General features: G+C 42.9%; 1 protein-coding gene across 2 annotated transcripts; it reads left to right on the top strand.

Moving 5' to 3' along the window:
- Window positions 1-3,343: 3,343 nt before the first annotated feature.
- On the top strand, window positions 3,344-7,041 carry LOC140724514 (uncharacterized). Of its 2 annotated transcripts, none has more exons than XM_073038961.1 (2): window positions 3,344-4,292; window positions 4,343-7,041. In XM_073038961.1, exon 2 carries the CDS (start codon window positions 4,861-4,863, stop codon window positions 6,412-6,414), a length of 1,554 nt encoding a protein of 517 aa, XP_072895062.1. In that variant the 5' UTR covers window positions 3,344-4,292; window positions 4,343-4,860; the 3' UTR covers window positions 6,415-7,041. The 2 variants fall into 2 exon arrangements, with proteins under 2 accessions (XP_072895062.1, XP_072895070.1); XM_073038969.1 differs by having other exon boundaries at window positions 3,344-3,768.
- The last annotated feature ends 11,955 nt before the right edge of the window (window positions 7,042-18,996 follow it).

Here is an 18,996-nt window from a genome sequence, read left to right on the forward strand (position 1 = left end):
TTGTCAAACATGACCTTCCACGCACAAATCCATGTTGACTGTAACTAATCAGACCCTGTCTATCTAGATAACTATATATACCACCTCTAAGAATACTTTCCATTAATTTACCCACCACTGACGTCAAACTGACAGGTCTATAATTGCTAGGTTTACTCTTAGAACCCTTTTTAAACAATGGAACCACATGAGCAATACGCCAACCCTCTGGCACCATCCCCGTTTCTAATGACATTTGAAATATTTCTGTCAGAGCCCCTGCTATTTCTACACTAACCTCCCTCAAGGTCCTAGTGAATATCCTGTCAGGATCTGGAGATTTATCCACTTTTATATTCCTTAAAAGCGCCAGTACTTCCTCCTCTTTAATCATCATCATTTCCATAACTTCCCTACTTGTTTCCCTTACCTTACACAATTCAATATCCTTCTCCTTAGTGAATACCGAACAAAAGAAATTGTTCAAAATCTCCCCCATCTCTTTCGGCTCCACACATAGCTATCCAGTCTGATTCTCTAAGGGTCCAATTTTATCCCTCACTATCCTTTTGCTATTAATATAACTGTAGAAACCCTTTGGATTTATTTTCACCTTACTTGCCAAAGCAACCTCGTATCTTCTTTTAGCTTTTCTAATTTCTTTCTTAAGATTCTTCTTACATTCTTTATATTCCTCGAGCACCTCATTTACTCAATGTTGCCTATATTTATTGTAGATATCTCTCTTTTTCCTAACCAAATTTCCAATATCCCTTGAAAACCATGGCTCTCTCAAACTTTTAACCTTTCCTTTCAACCTAACAGGAACATAAAGATTCTGTACCCTCAAAATTTTACCTTTAAATGACCTCCATTTCTCTTTTACATCCTTCCCATAAAACAAATTGTCCCAATCCACTCCTTCTAAATCCTTTCACACCTCCTCAAAGTTAGCCTTTCTCCAATCAAAAATCTCAACCCTGGGTCCAGTCCTATCCTTCTCCATAATTATATTGAAACTAATGGCATTGTGATCACTGGACCCGAAGTGCTCCCCAACACATACCTCCGTCACCTGACCTATTTTATTCCCTAACACTAGATCCAACACTGCCCCTTCTCTAGGGGCACTGTGTAGAGCATTCTGATTGCTTGCATTGCCGCCTGGTTTGGAGGATACCATACAAGATCAGAGGGTTGTGAACTCATCCAACTCCACCATGGGCACTAGCCACTCCACTACTGAGGACATGTTCAATAAGCAAGGCCTCAATTAGGCACATTCATCATTAAGAACCTTCACATTCCAGATCATGTTCTCTGCTCATTGCTACCATCAGGGAGGAGGTGCTGGAGCCTAATCTGAATGTGGAGTGGAAGAAGCTCTTGCCTAAATGTTTCACACACTCAGCATTTAAGGAGCAGCTTCTTCCGCTCCATATTCTGATTTCTGAATGGACCATAAACTTATGAACACCTCCTCACCTTTGCTCTCTTTTTGTGCTAATTACTTATTATTTTGTTTTAATGTCTTACATAAAAAGGCTCTAAAAGGCATCCATGAGAACATATTTGGTGCATTATGGAGCTATTTTGCATCCCTTATCTAAGAAAGATGTGCTGGGATTGGAGTGGGTGCAGAGGTTTCCCAAGAATAATTCCAGGAAAGAAGGGGTTAACTTATGTAGAGCGTTTGAAAGCTCTGGGCCTATACTCACTGGAATTTAAAAGAATGAGGGGAAGTCTATTGAAACCAAATGAATATTGAAAGGACTTGATAGAGTGGATGTGGAGAGATTGCTTCCTATAGTGGAGGAGACTAGGACCATATGGCACAGCCTCACAATAGAAGGATGTTAGAACAGAGATGAGGAGGAATTTTTTTAGCCAGAGGGTAGGGAATCTGTGGAATTCATTGGCATAGACTGCGGTAGAGGCCAAGTCATTGGGTATATTTAAAGCCGAGGTTGCTAGGTTCTTGATTAGTAAGGGCATCGAAAGTGACGGGGAGAGAGCTGGAGAATGGGATTGAAAAGGATAATAAATCAGCAATGATAGGATGACAGAGCAGACAATGGGCTGAATGGCCCAATTCTGCTCCTATATCTTATGCAGTCATGGTCTTATGGTCTGATGGTTATGCATTGCATTGTACTGATGCCACAAAAGGACATAATTCACGACATGATGTATGCCAGTGATAATAAACCTGATTCTGATTCTGATTTCAATGTGGTGCGACAAGCTGCAGCAAAATATTACATTTGATAGATAGTGCTGAACCCCACTAAAGAGAGGACTGACAAAGTGCAAGAGTTAACAGTATGGGGCCCTTCGTCAGATCTGGGAATTTAAATTCTGTTTCTATTTCTAAAGATGCTGTCTAACCTGCTGAGTGTTTCCAGCACTTTTTGTTGATTTTAGCAGATTTCCAGCATCTGCAGGTTTTTCCTCTCAACGGCACATTTTGCCCGATGGAATTGTATAGATAATTGTGGTCAGTGGGGAAGAATGGAAAGTAAATTGCTGCAGGTGAGACGGTTAACACGATGGAACCTTCGATGTGCAGGTGTGGCGGTAGTCATCCCGGGGGAGTGGTAAACAATATGGTAATTGCAAGTGATAAAATACAGTAGCATCATCATTGAAATCACACCAAGAAATAGAAGTGAAAGCAATACTTGTAGATCAAATGGCAAAGCGGACTCCATGGGCCAGATGGCCTAATTCTTCTCCAGTGTCTTATGCTCTTATGGTCTTATGGTCTTTTATTATTTATATAACTGAAAAAAAAATTGGTATCCTCTTTGATATTATTATCTTCATATTTCATCTTTTCTCTCATTTTTTCCATTGCCTTCTTTTAGTATTTCAGAGCTTCCTAATCCTCTAACTGCCCACTAATTTTTCTATGTTATATGCCCTCTCTTATGCTTTTATACTGAATTTGATTTCTCTTGTCACCCATGGTTGCTTCATCCTCCCTTTAGAATACTTCTTCACCTTTAGGATGCATCTGTCCTGTGCCTTCTGAATTGTCCCTAGAAACTCCAGCCATCATCCCTGCTAGAGTCCCGTACCATTCAATTCTGTCCAGCTTTGCTTTCATGTCTCTGTAATGTTGGGGTTAATTCGTGTCAGGGTTATTTAGTGTTGGGGTTAATTCGGGCTGCCATTACAGGTCAGGAGTGGCTCACGTAACACACATAATGTTAGGAGGCTGGAATGCGAGGGAGGGGGAGCGAAACTGGGGACCCCGCTACATCGATACTATTAGTGTCACGCGATTCAGTAAACAAAAGAAACAGGTAACTCGTGAGCATATGGCTGCGGGCCAATAAGATGGACACAAGTGCCCGATATTACCTAATATGTAGCGGGGTTGTGCTGGGGGGAAAAGGGGTATAAATAAGAGCAGATTGTAAGGGGAAAACAGAACGCCTTCTCCAGCGACTCCGTGGATTCGCTGTGCCAGTTACGAATTCTGCAATAAAGCCACGTTTTGTAATATTCCGGTGTAAGTTGTCTCTCTTCCTAAACGAACACAGGGCAGAATTTCAAGCCCAACATTTGGTGACCCCGACGTGGGGAGGGAGAGACAACACAGGCTGGCGGGTCCGACAGCAGACAACTTGCGGCCGCAAGCTCGACTAAGGTCAGGAAGTGCCTGTTATATCAAAGACTTCCACTAGATAGTTAAATCACTGAGTTAGATCTTGTCTGCTGACGGATCCTCACCAACCCCAAATTACCCTGGGAGAGATCATTCCCGGTGCAGAATCGTGACTGGTAAGTACTAACTCTTATCTGTTTTTAGGAAGATCCTCCGCCCGTGGAAAAGTCTTCTGAGTGAGGGTACCCGCCGCCCACGATGGGCATAAAAGTCTCAGGAGTGAGGAGGAGAAGAGAAAGTGTTCCGCGGTACACCTTAGTGCACGGGGATACTGACGGCGCCTACCTTAGACTGGTTGTTAAGAGGAGAAATCTCCCACGCGAAGGTCAGGTTTTGAAAGGCGACCGTCCCATATTTGATCCTCTCTGTGTACTAGGGAGCCATGGAGCACTTCAATTTCGAGTTACCGAAACTCAGACATTTGTGTGTTGAGTAACAGAGTATATGAGAGTTTTTAGAAATATGGTAAAATTGATAACTGTGCGAGTTCAATAAACTAACAGTGAGCAGCCGCAGGGGTCGGACACCATCAAGGTAGGAGTGGAAGTGTTCCTCCGAGGCCCGGGGAAGCTCACCTGGAACGGAAAACGGTGGCATGGTCCATACCCTGTCACCGAGGTCTCCAACAGGGCATTAAAAGGTAAGAAGGGAGGGGGACAATAACTGGCACCATTTCTCGCACTGCTCCAGGACAAAGAAAGGAAGACCGATTGATCCCGATTCCGACATAGAGGAGGAGGAAGCCGAGGAAGATGACGCCATGGAAAACCCTGATATGGGTAGGAGTAATGCTCCTAGGTAAGGCGCCGATGGCCGAAGCGGGAAGGGGAGGAGATGCGTGCGGAGCGAACATCATCCTTAATGCGGACCCTCATACAGGTAGGACATTCCAGTTCGACCTGTGCGATGTGATCAACTGTTGGGGCGACAAGAAAGCCTGGACTGGGTATAATGTCTACATGTGTCCATTCACCTTGGGATACCCGAACCCATGGGTAAAGGAGTGTAGCGCATGGATAAATGTATGGTGGTGGACAGGCCCAGACTAGTCCTGGCTGGATAATAGGCCAAACAATCGAGGGTCCTCCAAACCCTACTATGAGTTTAAGAGGAAGGTGAGCCTTTACAGGGGCTCTGTTTGGGGAAGAAAGCAGGGAGTGAACCCGTTAATCCTGACACTCAAGGAAGAAATACACAACCCTTTTAGTATGAAGGGATGGTCGTCACAGACCTGCTCCACTCGTCGCGGGTCAGAGGTCAGGGAGCATGGGGCGGGGGGCGTGCTCTATCTGATCATAAGGGCGGACGTGACAGGCCGAGACCCATGGGGAATTATCCGGATCAATCTGGGAACCCACACAGACCCAGGATTGGGTCCCACAGCCAGCCCTGTTCTGGTAAAGAGTTCGGACACGAATAAGATAACTCCCCGGGAGTATATTGCAATTGAGACAGGGTACGTGGAAGCAAACGCCTGGGTTGACCGAGTGGTCCAATACACCACCCAGGCAGCGATAGGGGACTGCTGGGTATGTGCTACGGGGAAACCCACACTCCTCATGAGTCCCAGCCCCTTCGAGGAAGGAAATGACACCTTCCGTTGTGCCCTCGAACTCATGTCACTAACCAACCCCTCTGCCGGGTGTAAGTCCTGGGAAACCTATTTCCCCATAGCCCCGGCCAATGTGACCCCACCAGCCTTTAGGGTGGACCCGATCAGGAACATCACTTGCGTTACTAACCTGTTCCCGTCGGATCAGCCCTACAGAGTGGGCAACCTACCTGACAGTGCGTGTTCTACCTGGATCAGTCTTACTGGCACCGAAAACGCCACCATGCTGACTGTCAGCAGAGCGGACCTCTGGTGGTACTGTGGGAAACGGGTCCTATATAATTGGCTACCTGTAAACTGGGAGGGGACCTGCACCCTGATCACTCTAAATGTACCTCTTTTCATTGCGGCAAAGAATCCAGGGGACTACACCCTCAACCCAATCCCTGATGAAATCGGGAGGTGGTATAGGAACAAGAGGGCGCTCACTGAAAGGGGGGAAAGGAACCCCGATGGGATATGGATCGATGCTATCGGTCAGGCTAGAAACATCCTGGACGAATATAAACTGGCAGACGAGGTAGCTGCAGGCTTTGAGAGCTTTCCACTTTTTTCAGCCATATTCCCAATCACCACCAATAAAAATGTCAACCAGATCAACCTGATCCACTATAACGTTCAGAGGCTGGCTAATCTAACCAGGGACATCGCGGAAGCTGTCCACGAGCAGCTATCACAGACGTCCCTAATGACCCTGCAGAACAGAATTGCCATAGATATGATCTTAGCAGAGAAGGGCGGAGTGTGCGCCCTGTTTGGTGACATGTGCTGTATGACCATAGCGAACAATACAGGCCCGGACGGATCACTAACCAAGGGCTTGACTAAATTGCGATCCCTGGCCAATGAGCTAAAGCAACAATCAGGAGTCAATAACCCAGTGCTGAATTGGTTGAAACGTACGTTTGGGGAATGGGGGGTCCTACTTGGACAGTTGGCACTGGGACTGTCTATTTCAATTGCTATCTTTATCACGTGTGGTTGTTGTTGCGGGACTATAGATCGAGCCTTGACCGGAAAGGATGGAACTCCACCGGCGTACCAGGCACCCTTGTTCCCAGTGGAAGGGGAGGACACGGCCCTCCCGGAAAGCGGACGCGCTATGGGAGGACACGGACTGAAATGGACCATGGCAAGGGGGGGATTGTGAATTTGTTCTTGAATAAGCTTTCTGAAATGTTGCATGCTTCTTGTAAAAATTGCGGATGTTTAGGGAACCCCTACCCATATTTTGTGACCCTAGGTCGGACAAATCAGGATAAGCAAATAGGGAGGACACGCCAAAGAGTGCCGGGGGACGCTCACCTCTCTGCCTGATCCCGGCAGCCGCGGAAAAGATTGTAAGGGATGTGGGGATGTGGCCTCTGGGAGGCCAAGGGAGGGAGTGTTGGGGTTAATTCGTGTCAGGGTTATTTAGTGTTGGGGTTAATTCGGGACTGCCATTACAGGTCAGGAGTGGCTCACGTAACACACATAATGTTAGGAGGCTGGAATGCGAGGGAGGGGGAGCGAAACTGGGGACCCCGCTACATCGATACTATTAGTGTCACGCGATTCAGTAAACAAAAGAAACAGGTAACTCGTGAGCATATGGCTGCGGGCCAATAAGATGGACACAAGTGCCCGATATTACCTAATATGTAGCGGGGTTGTGCTGGGGGGAAAAGGGGTATAAATAAGAGCAGATTGTAAGGGGAAAACAGAACGCCTTCTCCAGCGACTCCGTGGATTCGCTGTGCCAGTTACGAATTCTGCAATAAAGCCACGTTTTGTAATATTCCGGTGTAAGTTGTCTCTCTTCCTAAACGAACACAGGGCAGAATTTCAAGCCCAACATTAATTCCCTTTACTCCACTATACTACTGCTACATTAGCCAGCCAGTGATGTAGTGGCATCGGCACCAGACGTGGAAGCAAATTGTCTCGAGTTCGAATTCGGCTGGCTCCTTAAACATTTTCCATCCATGCTGAGTTGATTGTCGAACTAGCAACATGACCTCATAAGAAAAAGTCAAATTATATGGAAATGGCAAAAAATGCCACCCGATGCGCCACAAGGTGTAAAAAGGAACAATTACTGAGGCAGTACATCTGACATTTTCTTCTCCCTCTCAAAATGAAGGGTAACTTCTATCATATTATGATCACTCGCTCCAATGGGTTCCTTTACATTAAGCTCCCTAATCAAATCTCATTCATTATATAACACCCAATCCAGAATTGCTGTTTCCCTAGAGGCCTCAACAGTAGGCTGTTCTAAAAAGCCATCTTGTACGTATTCTACAAATTCCCTTGTATATGATCCAACACCATACCGATTTTGTCTATCGACCTGCATATTGAAATTCCCCATGACTATCATAACATTTCTCATATTACATTTCTTTTCTATTTCTCATTGAAATTTATATCCCAAGTCCTGGCTACTATTTGGGAGCCTGCATATAACTCCCATCAGGGTCTTTTTACTCTTGCAGTTTCTTAACAGGTATTCTACATCATGACTCCTGTGGGTTTTGCATATCTCCTGTAGTTCATGGAGACATAAAATCCCAACCTGCTATAAAATCTGCATCGGATTCCCCTCAAAGTCTTGGAGAATTTACATCCAGTCCAATTGTGTGAGCTCTGGGATAACTAATGAACTTAATCTGGGAACTAACGACTCTTCCAGGGATGGAATGGTGGGCAATGACAGGCCCTGACAGGCCGGAATTGTGGGCAATCTCTGAAGGGATGTGCTCCTGTCATTTACACTGAGCTTCTGCGTGCTCTTGATGCATAGACTCCAGTTGTTCAATATCACCTCCGATGCTTTTTATCCACTTTAATCCAATACTGAGGTTCCTAGGAGTCAGTGAGGATGTCACAATTTTTTGGTATACCGTTGATCGTTTTCTCAGCTGCCTGGTAGTCACTCCCCATGACATAGTGTGCTTGCTCTGGTGTAAAATGGAGCAGCTGTGATTTATTTTGTTCTCAAATCCATTGTATATGCCACCAGTCAAAATATATTGTCAGTTAAATGCTTATGGTGTGCTGGAAAACATATTGTTCACTCATGACATTTCATATAAACATGCGTTTAAATTAATTTCAAAGTTCAAAATTCAAAGTAAATTTTGTTATCAAAGTATATATATGTCACCATATACAATTCTCAGATTAATTTTCCTGGGGCATTCTCAGCAATCTATAGAATAGTAACTTTAACAGGATCAATGAAAGATCTACCAGCGTGCAGAAGACAATAAACTGTGCAAATACGAATATAATTAAATAGCAATAAATAATGAGAACTTGAGATAATGATATAGAGACCTTAAAGTGAGGTAATTGGTTGTGACCATTTCGATGATGGGAAAAGTGAGTGTAGTTATCCTCTTTTATGATGGGTAGAAACCATTCCTGAACCTGGATGTGCGAGTCCTGAGGATCTTATACCTTCTACCTGATGGCAGCAGTGAGAAGAGAGCACGACCTGGGTGGTGGGGATCTCTGATGATGGATGCTGCTTTCCTATGACAGCATCTCATGTAGATATGCTAAATGGTTTAGAGGGCTTTACCTATGTTGCGCAAGGCTGAATCCAACACCTTCAGTCAGATTTTCTGGTCAGAGGCATTGATATTTCCAAACCAAGCCATGCTCCAGCCGGTCAATACACTCTCCACTGCACAACTATAGAAGTTAGTCTAAGTTTTAGACATCATGCTGTAGTTCTGCAGATTCCTAACGAATTAGAGGCACTGACGTGCTTTCTTCACAATTGCACTTACCTGCTAGGTCCAGGACAGGTCCTCTGAAATAGTAACATCCAGGAATTTAAAGTTGCTAACCCTCTCCACCTCCGATCCTTTGAATAGGACTGGCTCAAAGACCTCTGGTTTCCCTCTCTTGAAGTCTATAATCAGTTCTTTGATCTGGCTGACATTGAATGAGAGGTTGTTGTTATGACACCATTCAGCCACATTTTCTATCTCTTATATGCTGATTCATCACCACCTTTGATACGGCCCATGGGAGTGGTGTCATCAGCAAACTTGAATATGGTGCTGGAGCTGTACTTAGCCACAGATTCATAGGTGTAAAGTGAGTAAAGCAGAGGGCTAAGCACACAGCCTTGTGGTACACCTGTGCTGATGGAGATTGTGGAGGAAACATTGCTGATCCAAACTGGCTGGGGTCTGCAAGTGAGGAAATCCAGAAGGAGTTACTGAGGCCAAGGTCTTGGAGCTTATTGGAATGATGGTATTGAATGCTGAGTTGTGGTCATTGAACAGTATCCTGATGTATGCATCTTTGAACAGATAGCTGATGTTGGAGCATTTTAACATTTTGTTTTATTTTCTGCACATGACTTGTGACTTCATTGTGAATGTGAAAATTCATTGAAACTGCTTTACTCACTTGCATGCACTTGAAGTGAAGTTCGACATCACTGTATCAATGAAGGTTGTACTTGATCTGGAATGCAATTCACAGTGGTCCCTTTTTATCAAAGTTAAGACCCGTATCAACTACCTAGACAAATATTAGATAAAACAACAGAAGAAAAATAATCTTCGTTTTCTGAGTATTAATAGTATCATTTATTGAGTGTAAATCAGCTATGATTGAATGGCAGGACAGACTCGATGGGCTAAATTGCCTAATTCTATCTCTATGCATTATTATCTTATGGTCTTAGGTCTTCTTAAGCCAGTAAAGGCAAGGGTATTGCATAACTTAGCATTAGATCAAACCTCTATTGTTTATGGCAAGCAGTCATAGGACAGGGTAGCCTGACCAGTCCCTGAAAATTGTGTGAGACTGTTGTAAGTCACTAGAAATTTCTACTCAAAAATAGACTGTTAGTGAAAATTGAACGTTTCCTAACGTCAACTAGGTCACTGTAAATTTTTCAACCTCAACAAAATGTACTTCACTGCAGAATAAGGAATCCTGCTCACTTTTGTCACTTACAAAAAATACTGCAAGTCAAGACTTCTTCACAGATCACAGTAATTTGATTACTGGCCCTTTCTAAATTTAGCGAGGCAGAGGAAGGAACTAAAGGTTCACCTCCCATTTCATCAGAGCTCTTTTAATATCATCAAGTTTTCATCAGCTGCCAGGAATATTCTGATAGTCTTTATCCCAACTATTTTGACTTAATTCTACAAAATGTCAGAAAGCTCTCCGGAATATTAATGAGAATAGTTCAGAATTCAGAAATACATATGTCTTATGTTCTTCTTATCAGCTTCTACCTTGTAGGCGGACGGTATGGTAAGGTAGTGGTTAACACAGCCAGCCAGTGACAAACGATCAGGGTTCAATGCCCGCCGCTGTCTCTAAGTAGCCTGGACATTCTCCCTATGGCTGTATGGGTTTCCTCCCAAATTCCAAAGACATATGATTAGGGTTATTGAGTTGTGGGCACACTATGTTGGCACTGGTAGACCGGCGACACTAATAGGATGTCCAGCAAAATCCTTGCTGATATGATTTGATGCAAATGATGCACTAGACTCACTGTTTCGATACATTGATGTGCACGTGACAAATAAAGCTAATCTTAATCTTCTCATTTTGACTGCTATAATTTGTCTGAAAATTGAAACTAAGTCTGCAAATCCGAGTCCTGCAGTCCATGTTCTATTACTGTCTGATCCATGGGTTTGCAGGACAGGCCATCCTGCTAGAAAAGATTGCAGCAGTAAGAAGGAATAAGCTCTTGACCAAATGCTGCTCTTGTGGGAGTAGCCTTCAGGGAACAATTCTTCTCACCTGACATTCAAAGAGGAACACTGTATGAGTGAAGTAAAGTATCTACTCTTGCAATAACTCCATCTAAGATCACATCGCCAGTCAGTGTCAAGCATACTGTAGCCATGATTTTCAATGCACAGCAGTTCTGGTGCTGAAGATAACTGCAGTCCATCACCATTGTAGTATCAGGAATGTCACCGATACTTTCCCTTCCAAGATAGTTGAGTACATTTCGTTTACAACTGCTGGAGATGAACAGGTGGAGAGAGCTTATGGTTCTAAGTGAGTTGCCAGCTTCTCCATGCTACAGCACTGCTTTGTGGGTGCTGAATCAAAGACGTATCAGATCCAGTTGGAATTTTAGTCTCTTGATATTAGTGTACAACTATACGTAGTGCATCACAAAGTTTAATCATAGCTTATCCTGGGAGCAGCCATGATACATCCACTCCATAACAATATGCTGCAATGTCTTTATTTAGTCCATAATGACAGCCAATGGGCTCCTGCTACTTGGCAAGAGATACTCAATGATGACTTGGCAATGTACGTCAAACATGCTCCACACAGAATATAATAGGGCAGATGACTGACGAGTCCAGTCAATGAACCCCGACATTAGCCCTGCGGGCCTCTAGGTTTCTCTAGCACCTGTATTGCCTAATTGTTGTCTTAACTAGAGTCATTAACCTCTTGTGCTTTCTGCTTACTTTTGTCAAGATAATTGTTACTGGCACGAGTTTTCTACATTTGTGATTATTTAAAGTGGAAGCCCGATTAGTTGGTCCTTGTGTTGAGAATGATTTGTCTCGCCGCGTCACTTGGTTGTGCTCATGATGTTCTGTTTGAATTACGATGTATAACTTTTTGTTTCCGTCTCTACACGGAAGTCTGCTGCTCCTCTGCACTTGGGTTCAGTTATTGCCTGCATGCATTGCGACAGATCTACCTTCTTATACCATTCCGAAGATCTCCAGTAATGGACAACAGATTGTCCTCAAATTCCAAAACACGAGAGATATTAGAAACCTTGAACAACACACAAAAAGCCATCTTGAGGACTGTCTAGAAACTCCTCCTCCTGGAATCCAGCCAACGTGATTCTCCCAATCTACCTGCATATTGAAGTCCCTGTGACTACTGTAGCATTCCCCTTTGTACATGCACTTTCTATCTCCCTTTGTAATTTGTAGTCCTCACCCTTACTACTGTTGGGGTTCTGTATGCAACTCCCACCAGGGTCTTTTTACCTTTGAAGTTCTTTAGCTCTATCCACAATCTTTCAACATCTTCCAACATTATATTACCTCTTCTCTAATTATTTGATTTTATTTTTTTACCAACAGAGCAATGCTGCCCCCTCTGCTTTCCTGCCTGTCTTTTTGATACAATGTGAATCCTTGGATATCAAGCTCCCAGCTGTAACCTTCTTTCAGCTTCAGTGATGCCTGCAACATCATGCATGCTAATCTGCAACTGTGCTGCCAGCTCATTTACCTTATTCTGTGTACTTTATGCTTTCGAGTATTCAGTCCTGTATACACCCTTTTAGTTTTAGTCCGCCTTTACCCTGTTGACTGCAAGTATGCCCTATCAACAGCCTCTCCTCACTGCACATTATCTCTGTTTGTAAACCAGCTGCCTTATCTTCAGCACTATTATCCACCCTTATGTCCTCCCTCATGCATCAACTCTTTAGACATATATTAAACTGTATAATATTCCTAGTTCTGGCCTCACTAGCACGTGGCATGGGTAGTAATCCAGAAATGAGAACCTTGGAGGTCCTGCCCTTTAACTTAACACCTAACTCCCTGAACTCCCTATGCAGCACTTCATCACTCATCCTACCCATGGACCACAAATTCTGGCTGTTCACCCCCCACTTAAGGATATTGAGGACTTGGCCCAAAATAAGCCAGACCTGGCACCCGGAGGCAACATACCATCCGAGAATCTCATTCTCGCCCACAGAACCTCCTGTCCGTTCCACTAACTAATGAATCCCCTATCACCACAGCCTGTCTTTTCTCCCCCTTCCTTTCTGAGTCACAGAGGCCCGAGCACTGTCACTTCCCTCTGTTAGGTTATCCCCTGACAGCTCCAAAGTGTAAGTCTGCTGTTGAGGGGGATGGCCACAGGGCTACTCTGCACTGGCTCCTTGACCCCTTTCCCCTTCCTGATTGTCACCCAGTTTCCTGTGTCCTGCACCTTAGGTGTAACTAGCTCTCTATATGTCTTATCAATCACCCCTTCAGCCTCCTGAATGATCCAGAGTTCATTCAGTTCCAACTCCTACTCCTTAACATGCAGTGTTAGAAGTTGCAACAGGATGCATTTCTTGCAGTTGTAGTGGTCAGGGACTCTGAAGGTCTCCCTGTCTTCCCACATACCACAGGATGAGCTTTCAACTCTCCTGCCTGGATAGTTTTATTACTGACAGAATTATTGTGATTGCAATTCCTCTTCAGCCACATGAACAAAGCATAATACAGCAACTCTGCAGTGTACTTTGTGTTTATTATGCATTGAACTTGATTTCCAACATCGAATTTTTTGACATATATAAACATACTCTACAATTTCCAGTAATCAATGCATGCTAAGGAGGGTGAACTCTTACTCATAGAGCATTGCAAATGGTTCTGTTCAAGTATCTCAAAGATCTGTCATGTCTCTGCTCTACAGATAAAATGTTCAAATATTTGTTTCTGACCTCTTCACAAGTTTAGGTGCAATTTGTGTCCACTTTTACTTTACTCTGGCAGGACATTATATATTAAAGGTAACTAGGACAATGCATTTAACAATATTAGTGGATGCATTTTATAGTATAAAAGTGGGCAGCCAACAAAATCGCAGGGCACTAGTGACTTTCTTATTGATAGTCCGCATTAATTTTATTTCCATTTAAGCACAGCATAACAATAGCACACAAAATAAAACAGTACACTGGTGAAATAATTTTAACAAACTGGATATTGAGGTCAATAGAGTGACATCAAAGCATATTATTGGTCTCCAGCTCACATTTTTATTCGGATCTCCTGGTGGGAACCTGTTGGAAGAAGTCAGGTAAATCCTCCACAGTGAAGCCCTGTATGACAGTAGTTCCCTGCATGTTAATCTCATGTTAAATGCAGTGGGATCAAAATATGCATTGCTCACAGAGCAACTGAAAAATTCTTTGACAGGTGATTGAGTCATTTCATCAAAGTTATCAAAATATTAATTTTTCTGATGTTTTTGATATCCAGAAAGCTAAGAAAACAGTTCTAATTTTTTTTAGAACTATCAACCTGATTTTAAAAAAGATGAATTAAGAATACATTGCAATAGTATAGCAATTAGCAGATGTGCCAATGAACCATCAGGCTTTTGAACAAAGGAGGATTACCACGCTCATCTGTTGATATGTCTTCACAACCAATGAACTCACTTAAAGGACTTTTTGTCTTGTTATTCCAAGCTCTTGTTATTTATAACAATTTATTTATGTTTGCATTTCAACAGCTTGTTGTCAGCTGTGCTTTTGTTCTTTCTTTGATCCTGTTTACAGTTACTATTCTATAAATTTCTGAGTATGCCTCCAGGAAAAAAGCTGTATGTCCTGACATGTACGTACTCTGATAATAAATGTTACTTTGAACTTTTGACCCATGTTCAGTTCACCACTGTACAAATAGGAAGAACGTACAAACTTCTTACAATGGGTGCTCTGATTTCCTCCTACGTTCGAAAGGTGTATGGGTTAGGCTTAACAAATAGTGGGCATGTTTTGTTGGCACATAAAGTGTGGTTGCACTTGCAGGCTGTCCCCAGCACATCCTCAGATTGTATTGGTCGTTGATTCAAACTACGCATATCAAAGTTCAAAAGGCTCAAAGGTTTAAAGGTTCATTTATTATCAAAATATACAACTGTGAAATTCTTCTTCTCCAGATGGCCATGAAAACAAGAAAAGAAAGCCAGCACTATCATCAAACCCCAAATCCCTCCTCCCCATACAAATAAACAAACAAAAATGGAACAGGTACATCAACTCCCAAATCCACCTCCCCTGCACTCAAAAAAATTGCGAAAGATCGGGTGAATACACAGAATATAAAAAGCACTAAGACTGAAAAATAGTCTATAGTCCAAGTCCGTATCCAAAATGCAGAAAACCTGAGTAACATTCTCTGTTCATAGTGGCAGACCTTTCCATGTCTAGCAGCAAGCAATCCCACCAGCAATCAAAAGGCAGTCTCCCCTCTCCATAACAGAGTGAATTCCCAGTGGTAAAAAGGCAGACTCCCCACTCTGTAGCAGAGTGAATTCCCAGTGGTAAAAATACAGTCTCCCCTCTCTGTAGCAGAGCAATCTTCCCAGTGGTGAAAAAGCAGTCTCCCCTCTCTGACAGCAGAGTGGGCCCCCAGCAATAAAAATGCAGGCAGCTGGCAATCTCCCTCCACAGCCACCTCGATGGTTCATTCTCCCTCGTCACTTTAATTGGTAAAGAATGGAAGTTTTAATCAGTGAAATGGAGTCGAACATCGGCTCGTGCCCCTGCCCCACAGCCTTCTCACCATGAGGTTCCTACACACTACCTCTGCTTCTCGGAGTCCTCTCGGAGACTGTAGAGTACCAAATCATCCAAAAAAAAATCACAAAACTGTAAATCACAGGCGTCAACAGTTCCAGAATCACATTCAGGATGAAAAACAAGCAAACATAAAGGACGCAAAAAGGAAGAGAAATATATGGTTTCACGATCTATCCAGAAGACGTTAAGCAAAGAAACATTGTGCTCAGATGTCATCTTGACCGCAAGTGCATTGAGGGTGGGTTCTGCATATCACTGTATGTTTTAATGTACATGTGACAAATAAAGTTCATCTTTAATTTTTAAAACTCAATTATTTCAATTATATTTTAAAGATTCATTGTACTGAAAGTACTCAGTGTCCAGGGCTGGACTCTCAAATATACCATGAAAAGGTCTCAGGAATTCTCATTTCAACATTCCCACATGCATGGAATCACGGATACTCTGTAATTCCATACAGCAAGTTTCATCTGTACATCTAGAACAATGCATTTATATGCATCTTAATAATGTTAATGTGGACAAAGATGTTCTAAAATCATGCTGAATTAGAATCAGAATTGAACAAGTTCATTATACCAGATTCATTACAAATGTAGGGAAATTTGTTTTTTCTAGCTTTATGACAGTACAAGTTATTACAAAATTGCTGTAAGTTCAAAGTAAATTTATTATCTCATATATATCAGTGCAGAAGACAACAAACTGGGCGAATACAGAAAGAAAGAAATAATAGTAATAAATAAATAAGCAATAAGTACCAGGAGTGTGAGAGGAAGAGCCCTTAAAACTGAGTCCATAGATAGTTGGAACATCTCAATGATGGGCAAGTGATGTTGAGTGAAGTTATCTCCTTTGGTTCAAGCTCCTGTTGTTTGAGGGGTAATAACTGTTCCTGAACCTGGTGGTGTGAGTCCTGAGGCTCCTGTGTTTTCTTCCCAATGGCATGTCCTGGGTGTGGGGGTCCCTGATGACGGACGCTGCTTTCCTCTGACTCAGCTTCATGTAAACATGTTCACTGGTGGGGTTCAATGGCGTTCAATGGTTTACCAGTGGTGGATTGGGCTGTATCCACTACATTTTGTAGAAAAAAGATCAAAAGTCTCGGTCCAAAACATCTACTGTTTATTACTTTCCATAGATGTCTAACTTGTTAAGTTCCTCCAGCATTTTATGTATGTTACTGTGGATTTGCCGCATCTGCAGAATTTCTCATATTTAAAATTTTATGCAATACTCTAGGTGCTGTCTCATCACATCCCCATATAATTGCAGTAGAATTTCACACACATACACAGCCTTCTAACCTCTGGATGTGCTATTTTCTTTGGTCTCCAGCTAATTCAGAGATTTTTGGACACAGGCTCTGGCTATCGGGCCTCTACTTCTAGACATCCAGTCAACCTTTGTGTTTTGATCCAGAACTCTGATTCACCTTTTCTCTTCGACCTTTAGCATCGACCAGAGACTCACAGATAATGATCAATAAAGATCCCTGATGAAAGCCAGAACTCCAGGCCTCAAACCTCACGGATCTGTGTTGGGTCCAATGTTATTTGTCATATACATTAATGATCTGGATGATGGGGTGGTAAATTGGATTAGTAAGTATGCAGATGATACTAAGGTAGGTGGCGTTGTGGATAATGAAGTAGGTTTTCAAAGATTGCAGGGAAATTTAGGCCAGTTAGAAGAGTGGGCTGAACGATGGCAGATGGAGTTTAATGCTGATAAGTGTGAGGTGCTACATTTTGGTAGGAATAATCCAAATAGGACATAAATGGTAAATGGTAGGGCCTTGAAGAATGCAGTAGAACAGAGTGATCTAGGAATAATGGTGCATAGTTCCCTGAAGGTGGAATCTCATGGAAATCTCATGGAATCTCATCAAGAAAGCTTTTGGTATGTTGCCCTTTATAAATCACAGCATTGAGTATAGGAGTTGGGATGTAATGTTAAAATTGTACAAGGCATTGGTAAGGCCGAATTTGGAGTATTGTGTACAGTTCTGGTCACCGAATTATAGGAAAGATATCAACAAAATAGAGAGAGTACTGAGAAGATTTACCAGAATGTTACTTGGGTTTCAGCACCTATGTTACAGGGTAAATTAGGTCTTTATTCTTTGGAGCGTAGAAGGTTGAGGGGGGACTTGATAGAGGTATTTAAAATAATGAGGGGGATAGATCGAGTTGATGTGGATAGGCTTTTTCCATTGAGAGTAGAGGAGATTCAAACAAGAGGACATGAATTGAGAGTTAGTGGGCAAAACTTTAGGGGTAACACGAGGGGGAATTTCTCTACTCAGAGAGTGGTAGCTGTGTGGAACGAGCTTCCAGTAGAAGTGGTAGAGGCAGGTTCGGTATTGTCATTTAAAGTGAAATTGGATAGGTATATGGACAGGAAAGGAATGGAGGGTTATGGGCTGAGTGCGGGCCAGTGGGACTAGGTGAGTGTAAGCGTCGGCACGGACTAGAAGGGCCGAGATGGCCTGTTTCCATGCTGTAATTGTTATATGGTTATATGGTTAAAAAAGAACATGAGACTTGCCAATCACGGGCCCCTGAAAATTGGTCTTTGAACCCTGGTCTCTCTGATCAAGTGTCCACGAATGTCCTCACTGATCTTCAGGCCAGACATCTGACCGTGTCCTCCCCACTGGCCTTTGAACTCGGAGCATAGACTTAGGCTCCTGCCTGTGCTCTAATTCCCCTCTATCCCTGTCCCTAAACCCTAACCTGACCCCTAACTTCCTTCTTTGTCTCTAAAATCTGTTCTAGTTTGATTTTCCAAAATTCATCATGTTATACTTACCTGTATAGAAATCTATTGGCCCACTTCCTTAAGTGATCCTGTCAACCTAAGATCCTCCTGTCATTTACAATAGCGTTCTACACTAAAACAACACCACCTCCTAATTTTGTGTCATTCACAGAATCACTGATCAAGCTTGCTGCATCAGTATCCAAAATGTTGAATATTCATATAACTAACAGATAACAGTGACAGTGCTGTGACCCCTGTGGCATGCCATTTGTGATCAGTCTCTGTTCTGAGAAAGAAACTTCAACTACCACTCTCTGCTTCCTACACCCGTGAAAATGTTGAATCCTCCAAATGAACTCTCTCTGGACTGAACTGGAGCTAACCTTCCAGAACAGACTAGCATGCAGGACCTTTTTGAAGGCCATGATAAAATCAAAATGGACAACATCCACTGCCCTACCCTCAGCTACTATTTTTGTTACCTCTTCAAAAAGACTAAAAGAGACGTTAAGCATGAATTTCTGCATACAAAGCCATGCTGACTCTTTGAATCGGTCTTTATCAATTCAAATGCTAATAGATCTTATCCCTCAGAATTCCTCTGGTAACTTCCTCACCACTGAT

Source organism: Hemitrygon akajei, chromosome 1 (genome assembly GCF_048418815.1).
Source record: "Hemitrygon akajei chromosome 1, sHemAka1.3, whole genome shotgun sequence".
Classification (NCBI taxonomy): Eukaryota; Metazoa; Chordata; class Chondrichthyes; order Myliobatiformes; family Dasyatidae; genus Hemitrygon; species Hemitrygon akajei.

What these genes read in the sequence shown, in the direction of transcription:
- LOC140724514 (XM_073038961.1), top strand. Translation starts at nt 4,861, where the DNA reads ATGAAGGGATGGTCGTCACAGACCTGCTCCACTCGTCGCGGGTCAGAG.